This window comes from Equus quagga, chromosome 2 (assembly GCF_021613505.1).
Source record: "Equus quagga isolate Etosha38 chromosome 2, UCLA_HA_Equagga_1.0, whole genome shotgun sequence".
Classification (NCBI taxonomy): Eukaryota; Metazoa; Chordata; class Mammalia; order Perissodactyla; family Equidae; genus Equus; species Equus quagga.
The window spans coordinates 27,196,516-27,212,004 of record NC_060268.1 but is presented as its reverse complement, the minus strand read 5'-3'; the positions used below and the strand labels follow the sequence as shown (position 1 = coordinate 27,212,004).

The 15,489-nt window shown below is 37.7% G+C and overlaps 1 gene segment (V, D, J or C); it reads left to right on the top strand.

Moving 5' to 3' along the window:
* The first annotated feature begins 13,675 nt into the window (after positions 1 to 13,675).
* On the top strand, positions 13,676 to 14,217 carry LOC124235056 (T cell receptor alpha variable 8-3-like). The segment is given in 2 exon segments: positions 13,676 to 13,752; positions 13,862 to 14,217. Coding segments are annotated over 2 exon segments (402 nt in total).
* The last annotated feature ends 1,272 nt before the right edge of the window (positions 14,218 to 15,489 follow it).

Below are 15,489 nucleotides of genomic sequence, written 5' to 3'. Positions count from 1 at the left end.
GACACTAGGGAGGACAGCTACGTCTGAAAGATTTTGGACTCTGACATAGTGGAGGCCATAGTGTTCTTATCATACGGTACTGTAGGGGAGGAAGACTTTTCCTCTACCTAATGTGGGCTCGTCTGGCCGGAGAACGAATTAAATTCACATGAGGCAGAATAGCAAGAGAAAATTAAACAAAGCTTTATGAGGACCACGGCCCGGGACCTTTCTTCTGGAAGGAAGAAAGGGCACTGAAGAGGTGGGGTGCACAGAGTGGTTATATACCCCCAAACAGGATGTTTCACATGTGATTGAAATGTCCCTCCCACAATAGTCACAAGATTGCCCTGTGGGCACAGCGCTTGATGGACACAGCAGGTAGTGGGTCTGCTATCTCAGTGGGCATAGCAGGAGGCAAGTCCATTGTCTTGAGCTGGGTCGTCACAGGTGAGCACAGCAGTCAGTTCCTAGCCTAAGGAAAGATGCTTACTCCTTAAAGAAATGCCAAAGGTGGAAGGGGGAGGGAAGTCAGTTACAGGAGGTTACCAGACAAGTACAATAAAATGCAGATTTAAGTCCTTGCCTTTGGTATTGATTAAGAGTTTCTAGAGATAAGGTCATTTCCCCTTCTTCCTGGTACAGAGAGGGAGATATCTTTACAGATGGAGATTTCCTTTACAATGTAAATGTCTCTTAACAAAAGAGCAAGCAAGTTCTACTTTTCAGTTGCTTTCCTATCTGCAAAGAAATCAGCCTCAAATAATCCTCATGCCAAAAAGACATATTTTGGGGTGGCCATTTCCAGGTCCCCACAGTAGAAATGTGCTCAAGGATTTACTGAGCCAGTGTGGGGCTGATACTTCAAGGCGTGGGATATGAGAGTTGAGACATGGTGCAGAGGAGTGTTACTTTTCACTCATCATTTTATCTTTCAATAATCCAAAACAAAAGATGAACTCTTTTATTGACATCACCTTCTTACAAACTTACTCTATTCCCAATTTGGTAATTTTAAAATAGTGATACTGAACCTCTTAATCTCAAATTTTTGTACCTGGATTGGCTAATCACTAAGACACTGGTGCTTGGAGATGGAGAAAAGTTTATTTGAATTGGCCAAACCGAGAAGGTGAGAGGAAAGTTTCTCTCAAATCTACTTTAATGAAAGAAGAAAGCTAGGTGTCATTTTAGAGCTAAGGTACTTGGGAGGAGGAATTTCAGAGAAATATAGGGTAAATCCATGTTTCTTTCACTCCAGATAAGCCCATGGGCAGTCAGACTTCTGGGAGTCAACAGTAGCTGCAGGTTGTTTATCTGGTGGTTGTAATTTCGTTAAAGACATACTTTTTCTTCTGCAAAACCACCTCCTAAATCCTTGTGACCTTTGAGTCACCCCTCAGTTTAAACAAGAAAAGAGCAAATTAACAAGATTAACTTCTTTTCATTTGTGTCTGTGCTGGGAACAAGGTCAAAGGGTAATTATGTTCTTATTGAATATTTGCAGTAACCTCAGGTACGCAGCTTCAATAGTTTTCCTGGAATCTTTCTTCCTGGCTGGTTATTTTCCCTCATTTTTAGGTGCTCCATCTAGGATGGAGGCCGTGATTATGATGGTGAATAGCTTAGAATATGGGTTGCTTATATAGATTTTAGTACGTTACTAGGAATATTGCAGAAACAAGGGTGAATAACTCAAAATTTTTAGTATTTTTTCAAGGATTATTAAGGAAAGAAGACATGCTAAGTCTAGATGTCAAATTCCATTTATCTTAAAGTGAAGTTTGTTTTATTTTTCCTGATCATAACAATAGATTCCTATTCTTTTGATATCTTAAATTCTGCAAATCCATATCGGAAATCTTCAAAACTGGTAGGTTAGTTACTTTTGCCAGTTTCTCACAAATGCAGTCATTGTTTTCATTTTTACTCTTATTCTATTTTTATATGTTTTACTGTTGGAATATTAGAAATTGGTTCTCATCTGTGTGACACTGCTATAATGATTTGCAGTTTAGTAATGTCTGGGCCCTGAGATACACTGATTAAGAATTGCAATGGGAATTAAAAGGTCAAAGGACATGTGATAAATGTATGACTTTCCTCTGGTTAAGATGAAACACTCCAGAAGAAGACTCTGTATTCTTAAGTACCTGAGGCCTTAGAACTTGATGATGACTTTGGAAAGGAAGGGGAAGGATTGGAGGAGGGTTGGGCTTTTTAGTTGCATACTCTCTGACCCCGTGATGAGTGAGAGATTAAGGTTAGAGGAATTCAAAGATACAGAGAATAATAGTGGATTGTTTTTAGGGATTTTCCTTAACCAAAGGGTACACCAGTAGAAATCAGCATTATTTTTCAAGTTATATTGATCTGGCTATTTGTGTTATATGCATTTGAAGGATTTCTGGAAATGGGATAAGGGACATAAAATTGTTCATAAGGAATTTATGCTTATTTAATATGTTTTATTTTTCAGACTACATTTTCTGCTATCTCTGAGACAATGATTATCTTATTTATTTACTTATTTATTTTTTAGTCATTCCTGGTTTTATTTATGTCTGGAGTAATATGGAAAATTTTCAGCCAATAAGTGGGCAGAGGTGTAAGATTTCAAGATGCTGGGGTTACATCAGTGAACTTCTCTCCACAGTTCCCTCACTCAGGTCAGTACATATATTGTCTTCCATGTATGCCTCTCTATTTGAACATGTTATAATCTCTTGACTAGATAGATCTTATATAGATGTCTTTTTAAAATTATTTTATTGAAGTATATACAGTATATATATATAGTATATATATGAAGTATATATATGGTATATATATGTGTGTGTGTATAAAGAAGATATGGTATATCTTCTTTATCTATTCATCTATTGATGGGTTCTTGAGTTGCTTCCATGTCTTGGCTATTGTGAATAATACTGTGATGAACATAGAGGTGTATATATCTTTTCAATTACTGTTTTCTTGATCCTTGGATAAATGCCCAGAAATGGAATAGAGAGGCTGATTGTCTTTATGATACTTATGGTCACCAACTCAGTTCCACGACCCAAAGTGACCACAAGAGGGCACTTTATCCGTAATGCACGAGAAGGTGAGACGTCAATTTCTTTCAATTCCAAACTGAAGATGAGTATTGAAGAAATATAACTCCTGACACCACGGGCTTCAGGTACTCGAGGAAAGACTTTCCATCCTCATACCATCAACCATGCCTGAAATATCAAAGTTTGTTTTATTTACAAAATTATTTTATAATTGTGAAAAACTTTACATCATATGTAAATATAATAAAGAAAAAACTCCATTTATTTTAACATAATTATATTTTCTTATGAACAAATTGTAACGTATTTTTAAAAGCTTTTATTTTCTGTATCTCTCCGTATTCATAAATATAGCTATACCCAAATGTAAAAAAATAAATAAAACATTGTAGATAAAATTGCCATCTCTTTTTTCTCCTCAGTCTGTCTTCTTTTCTTTCCCAAGACAAACTTATTATGATCTTTGTTTCTCAAGCCCATGTTTTCACATTTCTAATGCCTATACGTTTATCTCTAAACAATGTTATGTATTTTGTGTTTTTAAAATTTACATGAATGCTATCCCATTGTACATGTAATTGTGAAACTTGCTTTTTTCATTAAAAATACTTTTGAGATGTCGACGAAAATAATCCATAACCAATCTATAAATGAAAATTTGGGTGAGTTTATTCTGAGCTTAAATCTGAGGATTATAACCCGGGAGAGTCTTTCCACAAAGGAACAGAGCACTCCAAAGAAGTGGGGGTATAAGGGTGGTTATATACCCTCAAAGAGGGTGTTTCACATATGATTGAAATGTCCCTCCCACAATAGTCACAAGATTGCCCTGTCGGCACAGCACTTGATGGACACAGCAGGTAGTGGGTCTGCTATCTTGGTGAGCGTAGCAGGGAGCAAGTCTATTGTCTCCAGCTGGGCGGTCACAGGTGAGCACAGCAATCAGCTTCTAGCCTAAGGAAAGATGCTTAATCCTTAAGGAGACGCCAACGTTGGGAGAGGGAGGGAAGTTGCACCTTTATCTCAAGGGCCTTTGCTCTTGCCATAGGGAATCTCTAAAGCAGATATACAATGCATGCTCAGTGGCCTCAGTCAGGCCCTTTTGGAAAGACAAGGTCAGGCCAAATTAGGTTTACACCAAATGGCTTCCTCATATATTCCAGTATATCCTATTACTTGCCATTTTTATTTGTCAGAGATATAGAAAAATTTATACATATGGATATATTTCATTACTTTAATGAAAAATTACTTTAATTACTGCTATGTAGTATCCTACTTTAGGAATATGTCATATGTCCTCTTTTGACGGACAGTTGTATTGTGCAACGTCATCCATGATGGTCTTAGGCTCAACTACACAATTGAATTTGTAAAGCTCAATAGGCCACATAAGTATTGGCATCTCTCATGCCAGGATGTTTCTAAGGGGCGTCCTCTCAGCTGTCTACATATGAGTTGAAGGACTATTCTTTCTGCAACCCCCTCGTCTCTTCCTCTCACATCAAGTGCTCAAGTGTGAGGGAACAAGACCAACAGGTCACCCAGACTTCAAAGCCCCATGTTTCAAATAGGATTCAGTATCTCCTGTAACAGTTACAAAACTCACTGCCCCAAAGCTATGGCTTCATACCAAGTATTCACTGTTCATTTCCAGTCTAGATACAATTTAACATTTGGAAATCCTTTTACCATAACATGTTCCCTAGTAATACAGCTGACATTACCTTTATCAGGTTTCCAGAGGAACAGAGGTAGAAAATGTAACCTAATTTTTTATGTAGAAGGAGAAAGGATTTTGTTAGTCCTTTATTCAAGGAGTGTTTCTAATTTTTTCATTGTGATAAAAATTCTTCTAGGAATATAGTTATGTTTCCTTATATATAGATGCAGAATGTTTTGTTATACACTTAGAAATGACATTGCTGTTATATAATCTACACTTTAAAAATTTTACTTACTGTTGCCAAATTACTCTCCAAAATGTTCTAACCAATTTTCACCCTCATCAACATGTAAAAGAACCCCTATTTCCTCACATTTGTGTACTCAATAGTCCCTGTATCATATCTCCTCTTTCCTAGATTTGTTTCTTGAATTTCCCAAGTAAACTAACTATACTAAAATCCTTTTTTTATGTTTGGCTTTTGGAGGAACCCAATCTAAGAGTTTTGGTACAGAAGTAGTTTTAGCAAATACACAGAATGAGATTCTGCAATTAAGTTACTCGTGGGCAGATGACAACAGGGATCCCATTGTTAGAGGTAAATGGGGTTGATGATAAGTCCTGAGAGGCTGCAGCATCACAGTTACTAATTACTTGTGGTGACCTGGCATGGGATTCAGGCATAAATTGTTGCAGGAGCTTATGCGATACCTTTATCATTTGAGAGGTGTAGTGATACTAGTAATTTTACGTGGTGCTGTGGAGTTGGTTAGTAGTGATTGGTTTCCAACTGGGAAGAGCAAGGTCAAAATGGAACCAGCTAATACCACGTGTTTGTCTTTTACCATCTTTAACCTGCAAGGATGCTCAAAGATAATGGCTGCAGCTTCCTATCTGCCTCCTAAACCTTGTGAAAATTCACTATTGTACTCAGAACCATAAAGAGAAGGGGATTTGGGGAAATGTAGTTTCCTATACAGCCAAATTGACAATAGAATAACCCACTACAGAAAACTGAGAACCACTGTGAACAAGAAGAAAATCTTTACCTCCTGTGTTTCGTTCTCTTCCAATTCAGAGGTTCCTCAAATTTTCTTTCATCACATTCAGTGAGAATTACTCAAGAATCATTATGAGTATCTGAGCAGATGGAATGATTAGAGCTCCAGCTGCAAGACTGAGTGACTATTATTATTACAAATGGGAGATCTTGGATGAGAAAAGGTAGGTATGGGATCAGAAGGCATGGAATTTGGAATTTCAAAAAAATGTATTAACTATAAAAGAGTAGTCACAAGCACATTGGGAGGGTCTCGCTCTTCAACTCAGTGACAGAGTAAATTTCTTGTGTCATTTATTGCACACTCATTCAAAAGCACTTATGAAACAATTTACCAAGTCCATGTGGTACATCCTTAGAGCTCCCAGTGAGGACTTAACAAAGGGTTAAAACTTTCCTGTAATAATAGAAGACAGCATGTTTGTCATTAGCTTAATTACCACTTTTCGCGTGCAGTGAGTGGTTCTTTTTGTGTTCAGTCCTATTATTTTGAAAAAGTGACAGAAATTCTAACTGACAATTTATGAAACATCAGAGTAGTCATATCTGCCTTTCAGCTTCTAACTGGTCTAATTATTACAAAAATCTTCTGATTATAAAACATAGCTCTTCTAGTTTCTCTAGGTTTAAACTGCATATAACTTGGGACTAAGGACTTAGTTCACTGGTGTGCTGTCTTGTTTATTGTCAACTGGGCATCTTCAGCATCCCCTTTGATACACTCCATCACTTTGCTGGGGAGAAACCCAAACTACACATTCAATAATGCCTTTCTTTTACCATCTAGTTTAAATTCTGTAATTGAGAAGTGTTAATGTGATACTAAGAAACTGGAAGAAAAGGGGAATCCATTATCCTTCTGTAGGGGCTGTGGGAAGACAGCCAAGATGACCAGCAGTGGCTTTGTTTGACTTCTGGGTTTCTTCCTAAGAATCATCCACACTGGTGTTACAGGCAGCTGGATTCATTATACTTCAGAATTTCTTGTAATCAGTCCTTCTCGTCTCTGCTTCATCAGTTCTTCCAATGACTGTATGTCTAATTCCCTGAATTAAATTTCTTTCTACTTAAAATATTTGAACTTGTTTCTGTTTTCCTGTCTGACTTTTTACTAATACATCTGGGTAAATCTAAGTCCTTTAAGCAGATCTCCTGGGATCCTGAAGTCAGATCTTCTGAATAAAATCTAATATTAGTCGGTAATTAGCTTAGGCAGCTTTTGTAATTGATCACACAGTTCTAACGTCTTCCACTCAAACCTACTGTCACCATTCCTCAATGACATTCATCTGCTTATTATCTCATGATGTGGACAATGGATTCCCTCAGAGGAGTGGAGGGCTGCTGCAACACGAGGGACAAGGTTGACTTGAAAGAGTAAGGAAATTATGGAAAGTGAAACTGTTCACTCTGCTCATTTCCACTTTGACTTCAGGCAGAGGAGGTTAGGGACCTGGGGCAAAAGAGCCAGGGAAAAAGGAGGAAGACCCTGCTTGCTCACAGAGATTTGACACAGGGTAAAAGTGAGAAGGAAGAGAAAGAAGTTATTATGAACCTAAACAATATCCAGACCTAAATTTTGTAACGAAGTCTGGAGCTTGTTATCAGATCATGCCAAGGTAACCAGAACCATTACTGTTACCTATTTATTTTTAAGAAAGAAGCAATGGAGACTCAATGACCCAAACAGAAGGCCAAGTGACCCTCTCAGAAGGGGCTTCCCTGACTGAGCTGCTCCTATGAAACCACGTTATCTGTCCCTTTTCTGGTATGTCCAATATCCTGGAGAAGGTAGAAAGCTCCTCCTGAGAGCCTCAAAGGCCAATGAGAAGGGAAGCAACAAAAGTTCTGAAGCCACACACAAAACAGAAATCACCTCCTTCACTTGGAGAAAGCCTCGGTCCAAGATTCACACTCAACTGTGTACCATTGTGCACTGGGTGACACAGTAACAGGAACCGTGGGAAGAGCTGAACACAAACTCTGAGCAGCAACAAAGGGTCTGGCTGCTGAGTATGTGACCTTATAATCTACTCTGGTTTAAGAATTAGGAGCTAGTCTACTGTTGTTGTCACCCACCACTTTCCCCACGTATTCTTGGTGGTATGAGAAAGTCATCCAAATCAACTCTAAGAACTCAGTAGAAGAACAAGAACGAAAGATGCCTCATACAAGGTTCTTTAATGGTGAGAGTGAAAACAGAATATGTCACCATAGTTCCTGAATCACAGCTGAAATTTGTGATTTCAGTAGCATAAAACCTTAAAGGGAATCATTTAGTCGATGTGTTCATCTTTGCGTAAAATTCTAGTCCCCTGACCTCGTTCCAGATCATCCCGGGAAATATTGTTTTCAGAGACACACCTGTAGCAGATAAGGTTGCACATGGTTAATGTCTCCCTGAAGAGAGCTTCAGCTCAAGAAGAGTAGCTTCAGCCCAAGACACAATAGATTCTTAAAGGAAGAAAGAAATATAAGAAAGGAAGGAGGAGAGAGTCTTACATATGAACACACAAATGGAAACAAAAGACAACGGTTCTTACAATTTGTTTTTGGGATAATTATGTGGCAGGCATAGACTGGTATTCTTCATGCACATTAAACCAGAATTTTATATTCTCTGCAACTATAATAGTGCCTGCATCATAGCAAAATATCTTAAAAAATTTGTCAGTTAATAAGTGAGTAGGAAAACCCATTAATGCTACCACAAAAAAGCTACTAATTTTTTTCATCAAATTTATTCAACAAAGAATTATTTGTGTTTTTCTCTAGCGAATATATTTATATTTACATTATTTTGTGTACATTATATATTACATTATCATATAATCTTTAGTTGTCAGTAGTTTATGATTGCTTATGTGTAATTTCTTTCATTTTATTCTGTTTAAGGTTTGCTGACATTCTTGAATTTGTAAATTTATGTCTTTCATCAAATTGGAAAGTTCTTGGCCATTCTTTCTTCAAATATGTTTTCTGCTCCAGTCTCTTTATCCTCTCCTTCTGGGACTACAATTACATATATTTTAGACTTTTTGACAGGTCTCCAGGGTTCTGTCTATTTCTTGTTTCAATTTCTTTCTTGTTCTTAAGTTTTGTTCATGGTTTCTTGACTTTGGCAATAGTAACATTTTGGGCCAAATAATTTTTTATTGGGGTGTCTGTTCTGTGAATTGTAGGATTTTTAGAAGTACCTCTTTTTTTTTTTTTTAAAGATTTTATTTTTTCCTTTTTCTCCACAAAGCCCCCCGGTACATAGTTGTGTATTCTTTGTTGTGGGTCCTTCTAGTTGTGGCATGTGGGACGCTGCCTCAGCGTGGTTCGATGAGCAGTGACATGTCCGCGCCCAGGATTTGAACCAAAGAAACACTGGGCCGCCTGCAGTGGAGCGTGCGAACCCAACCACTCGGCCACAGGGCCAGCCCCTAGAAGTACCTCTTGCCTCTACCCACTAGACGCCAGGAGTACTCCACCCCTGAGTAATGACAAGCAAAAGTGTGTCCAGATTTGCCAAATATTTCCTTGTGAGAGGCAAATTCATGCTTCATTGGTAATCATTCAGTTAGATAACTTATACTGATCTATTTTCAAGTTCACTTACTATTTCTCTCTCATCTTCATCCTACTATTGAGCCCTTACTGTGAGATTTTTTTTGGAGGAAGATTAGCCCTGAGCTAACTACTGCCAATCCTCCTCTTTTTGCTGAGGAAGACTGGCCCTGAGCTAACATCCATGCCCATCTTCCTCTACTTTATAGGTGGGACGCCTACCACAGCATGGCATTTGCCAAACGGTGCCATGTCCGCACCTGGGATCTGAACCGGTGAACCCCAGGCCGCCGAGAAGTGGAACACGTGAACTTAACTGCTGCGCCACTGGGCCGGCCACCTTACTGCGAGATTTTGTTTCATGTATTGTATTTTTAGTCCTAAAATTTCTGTTTGCTTCTTGAGTAGTTTCTATTTCTTTGTTGAGAATTCCTAACTTAGCATTCATTTCAAGTGCACTTTCTTTTACTTCATCAAATATAGTTAAATATCTTTTTCTATTAGTTCTAGCATCTTAGTCATATTAACATTTGACTTTGTTGACTATCTTTTACTTAGATATTAGTTATTTTTTCTGGTTCTTTGTATGTTGCATAATTTTGAATGCATCTGAAACATTTTAAATATGTTGTATAAACTTGTTTATTAAAAAATATAATCCTCTGGAGAATGTGGATGCTTTTGTTTTAGCAGGAAAATAACCAAGTTTGGTTCAGACTGTGTTTCATCGCTCCTTTTGTGAGTGAGGCTCAAATTCTAGGTTGCTCTTCCAGTTTTTGACTCCTCTACACAATCTGCCTGCTTTGGTTTAATTTTCACAGTCCACAGGTAGTTACCTTGTGTGTTTTTTTCAGTTTTACTTGTAATCAGTGGGAAAGATGGACTCTAGGTTTCCTAAAGCTATCTCCTATTCTGCTATGTTCCTGCATTAACCTCTGGGTCTCTATAACATTCATGATGAATGGCCATTTGCCATTTTTCTCCCACTATCATTTTTATTATCCAACTTTAGTTAATTTCCTCCAGGTTGTATATTTTTAAATGAGTTTTTCTCAAGATTATTATAATCACCCAATTAAGGACTTGATTTTCTGGGACTTTCACCTCTCATTCTCCAAACTAAGGAAGTTTGTACTCTGGTGCTAGAAAATGAGAGCACTTGTTTGTTTTTACCCATGCTTCAAGTACTGCAATTTTTTTCCCTAAAATCCGAAAGTTTCTGAAGTTTTCATTAATTTCCAAGAGCGTGACAAGATGTGGTGCAACTTTCCAAAGACTATGCTTTCTTGGTACCTAAAACAAAGGTAAAACAGAAATTGTCTTTTCAATTTGCTCTTCCTTTCTCTAATTTTCACCAGTTTTTAAATTTTTTTCCGCTTTTCATGTACCATGATTTGTGGTCTTCTGGACCATGATGGGCTCTTTAATACTCTCTAATCTTTCTGGTAATCGACTTATTTCTTAGAATCCTGTCAACATCTTTAAAGGAGAATATTCTATTTCTGAACTTATTCTTCTCCAACTATGGGATGTTGCTTCTACCACCATCAAAGATTGGAGAATTCCTTTGCATTCTTCCAGGGCAGAGGAAACCGCACTGTTCCAAGGTATCAGCAATCCTTTGGCTTTTGACTTTGTAATTGTTGGGCTCTTCCAATGCTCAGCAACATTGACAGGAGCTACAATGACTACCAGCCTGAAACCAGCAGCAATTGCTCCTTATAGCTTATTTTTGACTATGTTTTTTCTGTCCTAACTTTAATCCTCAATCTGATCCTATCTGCTTTCTGTATTCTGGAAATATGTAAATCTCTCATTTCCAGACAAGCCCTATTCTTTTAACTCTTATGGATTTTGGTTTATTCCCTTTTGTATTTCTATTCTTTTAGTTATGACGACATTTGGAAGAGATGGGAGGTGAGTATATGGTCCCAGAAATCAGAAGTTCACACTCATTGACTGTAAATTCACAAATAGACAGAATTACTAAATTTTCTATGTGAAAGGTAATCTTGATAAGAAGCAACAAGTGAATGAAGAACCCAAGAAGAGGACTGAGATCACAATCCTGGAATCAAAGAAAAGTATTCTGACTTTTGTCAAAAGGCCCCATTGACCTCAGAGAAAACTGAGACTTTCTCCATTCTCAGGTTTTCAGAGATTGCTCTCTTGGTGTGGTTGTATGTCCTTTAGCCACAGAGGTTTCTGTAGTTCTATTTCCTTTAGGCTTTAGGGCAAAGCCTTCCCATCCAGAGTGACATCTTGCCACATAGCAACATTGCTCTCATTTTAAAGGCCCAGTCTTTTTTTCCTCCACCTTCACTCATTTCTTCCCCTGTCCTACCCGCAACCTCTAGCAACTACTAATCTGTTTTCTATGTCTTTTTTTAATTCTATGTATAAGTGATATGATACAGTATTTCTATTTTCTGATATATTTCACTTAGCATAATGCCCTCAAGGTTCACCCACGTCATTGCAAATGGCAGGATTTCCTTCGTTTTTATGGCTGAATAATATTTAATTATAACATATTTTCTTTATCCATTCATCTGTTGATGGACATTTAGGTTGTTTGCATGTCTTGCCTATTATGAATAATGCTGTAATGAACATAAGAGTGTAGACATCTTTTTGAGTTAGTAATTTCATTTCCTTCAGATAAATACCTAGAAGTGGAGTTGCTGGATCCTATGGTAGTGTTATTTTTAATATTTTGAGGAATATTTGAGTCTGATATACTGTTAAAAGATGGATTTCTCAGGAAGCTGTAGGTGATGTCGAGCACCTTTTCATCTACCTAATGATCTTTTGTATGTCTTCTATGTCCATTCAGATCCTCTGCTCATTTTTTAATCAGATTGATTTTTTTTGCTATTGAGTTGTAAGAGATACTTACGTATTTTGGATATTAACCTCTTTTCAGATATATGGTCTACAAATATCTGTAGGTTGCCTTTTATTGATGGTTTCCTTTCCTGTGCAGAAGCTTTTCAGCTTGATATAGTCCCACTTGTTTATTTTTGCTTTTATTGTTTACACTTTGGTGTTAAAACCAAAAAATCATTACCAAGACCCATGTCAAAGAGCTCACCCTCTATGTTTTCTTCTAGGAGTTTCATGGTTTCAGGTCTTACGTTCCAGTCTTCAATCCATTTTGAGTTAATTTTTGTGTATCGTGTAAGATAGGGGTCCAGGTTCTTTCTTTTGAATATGATTGTCTAGTTTTCCCAACATCACTTATTGAAAAGATTATTCTTTGTCTATTGTATATTCTTGGCTACTTTGTCATGAATTAATTAACCGTATATTTGTGGGTTTATTTCTGGGCTTTCTGTTCTGTTCCATTGATCTACCTGTCTGTTTTTATGCTAATACCATACTCTTTTGATTACTATAGCTTTGTAATATAATTTGAAATGAGGAACTGTGATACCTCCAGCTTTATTCTTTCTCATAATTGCTTAGGCTGTTTGGGGTCTTTTGTGGTTCTATAGTAATTTTAAGATTTTTTCTTTCTATTTCTGTGAAAAATGCCATTGAATTTTGATGCAGATTGCATTGAATCTGTAGATTGCTTTGGGTGGTATGGACATTTTAACAATATTAATTCTTCCAATCCATGAGCATAAAGTATCTTTCCATTTATTATGTCTTCTTCAATTTCTTTCAGCAATGTTTCATAGTAACGGGCCCCGTCTTTACATCTAAAACTTTTCACAAGCATCATGTGGTTTCATGTGCATCAACCAAGGAATATATCTCTGAGATCCTCTGTCAACACTGTGGAAGTGCTGGGCCATCCAAAACTCAGTCAGAGGCAAGTGGTCTGATTCCACTTGCCTGATTCCAGAGATTCTCATCCACTGGAATTCCAAGTCTGATATACTGTTAAAAGATGGATTTCTCAGTGAAGTAATTTTATACTCTACTTTTATATGACACCTCATTTCTAAGGGACTCTACGACTAGTACACAATCTTAGATTTGGGAAGGAAGAAACATATTGTGTGAAAATTTTGATATACCTCAGAAAAGAGAAGCAACTAACTAGCTCTCCATGAGGCCTCAGGACCTTTGGTTCTGTGCCCGACCTCTAGAGGGCGATGCTGCACAAACTAGAGGTCTTGTTGATCAGCAATATCTGCTCAGCCCTTCCTCCCTGCACCTGGCTGAGCCCTTTGCAGACAGAGACAAGTGGCAAGCATGAGAAGTCAGAAAGCATCCAGGCTCATCTCAGCAGCTTTGGTGTTTTTATCTAAGCAAGAAACTCATCCAGCCTAACTTTCTCCACACCTTCTATTTCTAAGGGCTTGGTTTCTACAATCACTTTCCTGCCTGCTCGGGAGATTTTCCAGAAAAGAGCACACAGCATTTCCACTGCTCAGCCATGCTCCTGTTTCTCATCTCAATACTGGGGATTGTATTTACCCTGAGTGAGTGTAATTTCATCATGGTTTATGGTTCTATAGATTCTGACTAAAATTACTTATTTTTCACAGTGAAGTCTGCCCTGCTTTCACTGATATAGCATTGGTTTTGCAGGAGATGCCAGAGCGCAGTCAGTGACCCAACCTGATGGCCATGTCTTGGTCTCTGAAGCAGCCTCACTGGAGCTGAGGTGCACCTATTCTTATGGTGCAACTCCTTACCTCTTCTGGTACGTCCAGTACCCGAACCAAGGTCTCCAGCTTCTCCTCAGGTACTTTTCAGGGGACACCCTGGTTGAAGGCATTAAAGGCTTTAAGGCTGAATTGAAGAAGAATGAGTCTTCCTTCAACCTCAGGAAATCCTCAGCCCATTGGAGCGACTCAGCTGAGTACTTCTGTGCTGTGAGTGACACAGTGCCTGGGTCTACAGGGGGAGCTGAACACAAACCACTCATGGGAGTGGAGTTTTGAGAGACTGCAGATCACTTCCTGTGATATTTTCAACAATCTTTTGCTGTTTGATGGCAAATGAGGAAAAGAGAACTGAGCAGACCCAGGTACATCTATATAATCCTACAAGTCCATATCTGATAAATTTAATTTCAGAGGCTTTTTGCTCTTTGTAGAAACTACATAATACGAAATAGTCATTATTCCAGAATGATGGAGGAGGCTGTGTTCTTATCACATAATAGTCAGATGCTCAAGGCCTTGCCTTGAGGTTTACTGCTTTAAGGGGTTGACCGTGTGAGTTTTCATTTATCATGTTATCTTTCAATCAGCCCAGAAAACAAAAGATGAATTCTTCATATTCTTCCCTTGCAAAGCTTGCCTCTTTTTCTACTTGATCATTCACAGACAATTTTCTTGGAACTTTTCCCTGGGTCTCACTGTGCTGCTCACAATGTGTCAGAATATTTTCTCTGCCTTTAAGTATCTCTATTTAGGAGAGATTCTGAAAAATTATTGGTCAACAGTATGCAATTGATTAGGGCTTAGAAAAGTGTCATCATCATATTAGTTCTGGAAATTGTTTAAGAATAGTGCAGGAGAATGAAGATTTAGAACTCATCAGTGTTTGTTCAAAGATTTTGTTTTTTTCAGTTGTGAAAGTAGCTTCCTATTCTTTTGATATCTTAAATTCTGAATTCTACATCAGAAATTTGTGGATGTAATCTCTTTTGCTGCTTCCAGTTATAGACTTATTTTTTCTCATTGCTTTCACCCTGTTCTAATATGATTTAACTATTGGAATATTAGAGATTGATTCTTACATGTTAACTTTGTCATAATTAATGATGTAGTAAATTTAACAATACCAAACTCTGCTAGAAATATTAACAAGAATTGCAGTGGGAGCCAGCCTGGTAGCCTAGTGGTTAAAGTTTGCTGCTCACCACTTCAGCAGACCATCTTCATTTCCCAGTCATGGAACCACACCACCCATCTGTCAGTTGTCACGCTGTGATGGTGGCTAACATAGAAGAAATAGAAGGACTTACAACTAGGATAAACAGCCGTTTACTGGGGCTTTGAGGAGGGGGAAAAAAAGAGGAAGATTAGCAATAGATGTTAGCTTATGGTGAATCCTCCCTTGCAAAAAAAAAAAAAAATTGCAATAAATACTAGGGGACACTGGACCAAGTACAACTTATGACCCAGTATAACTGTTTTGTGTAACATGGGAAGAACCATATAAGAATATGTTATAGTTTTTGTGTTCTTGAAGTTTTAGAGGATAAC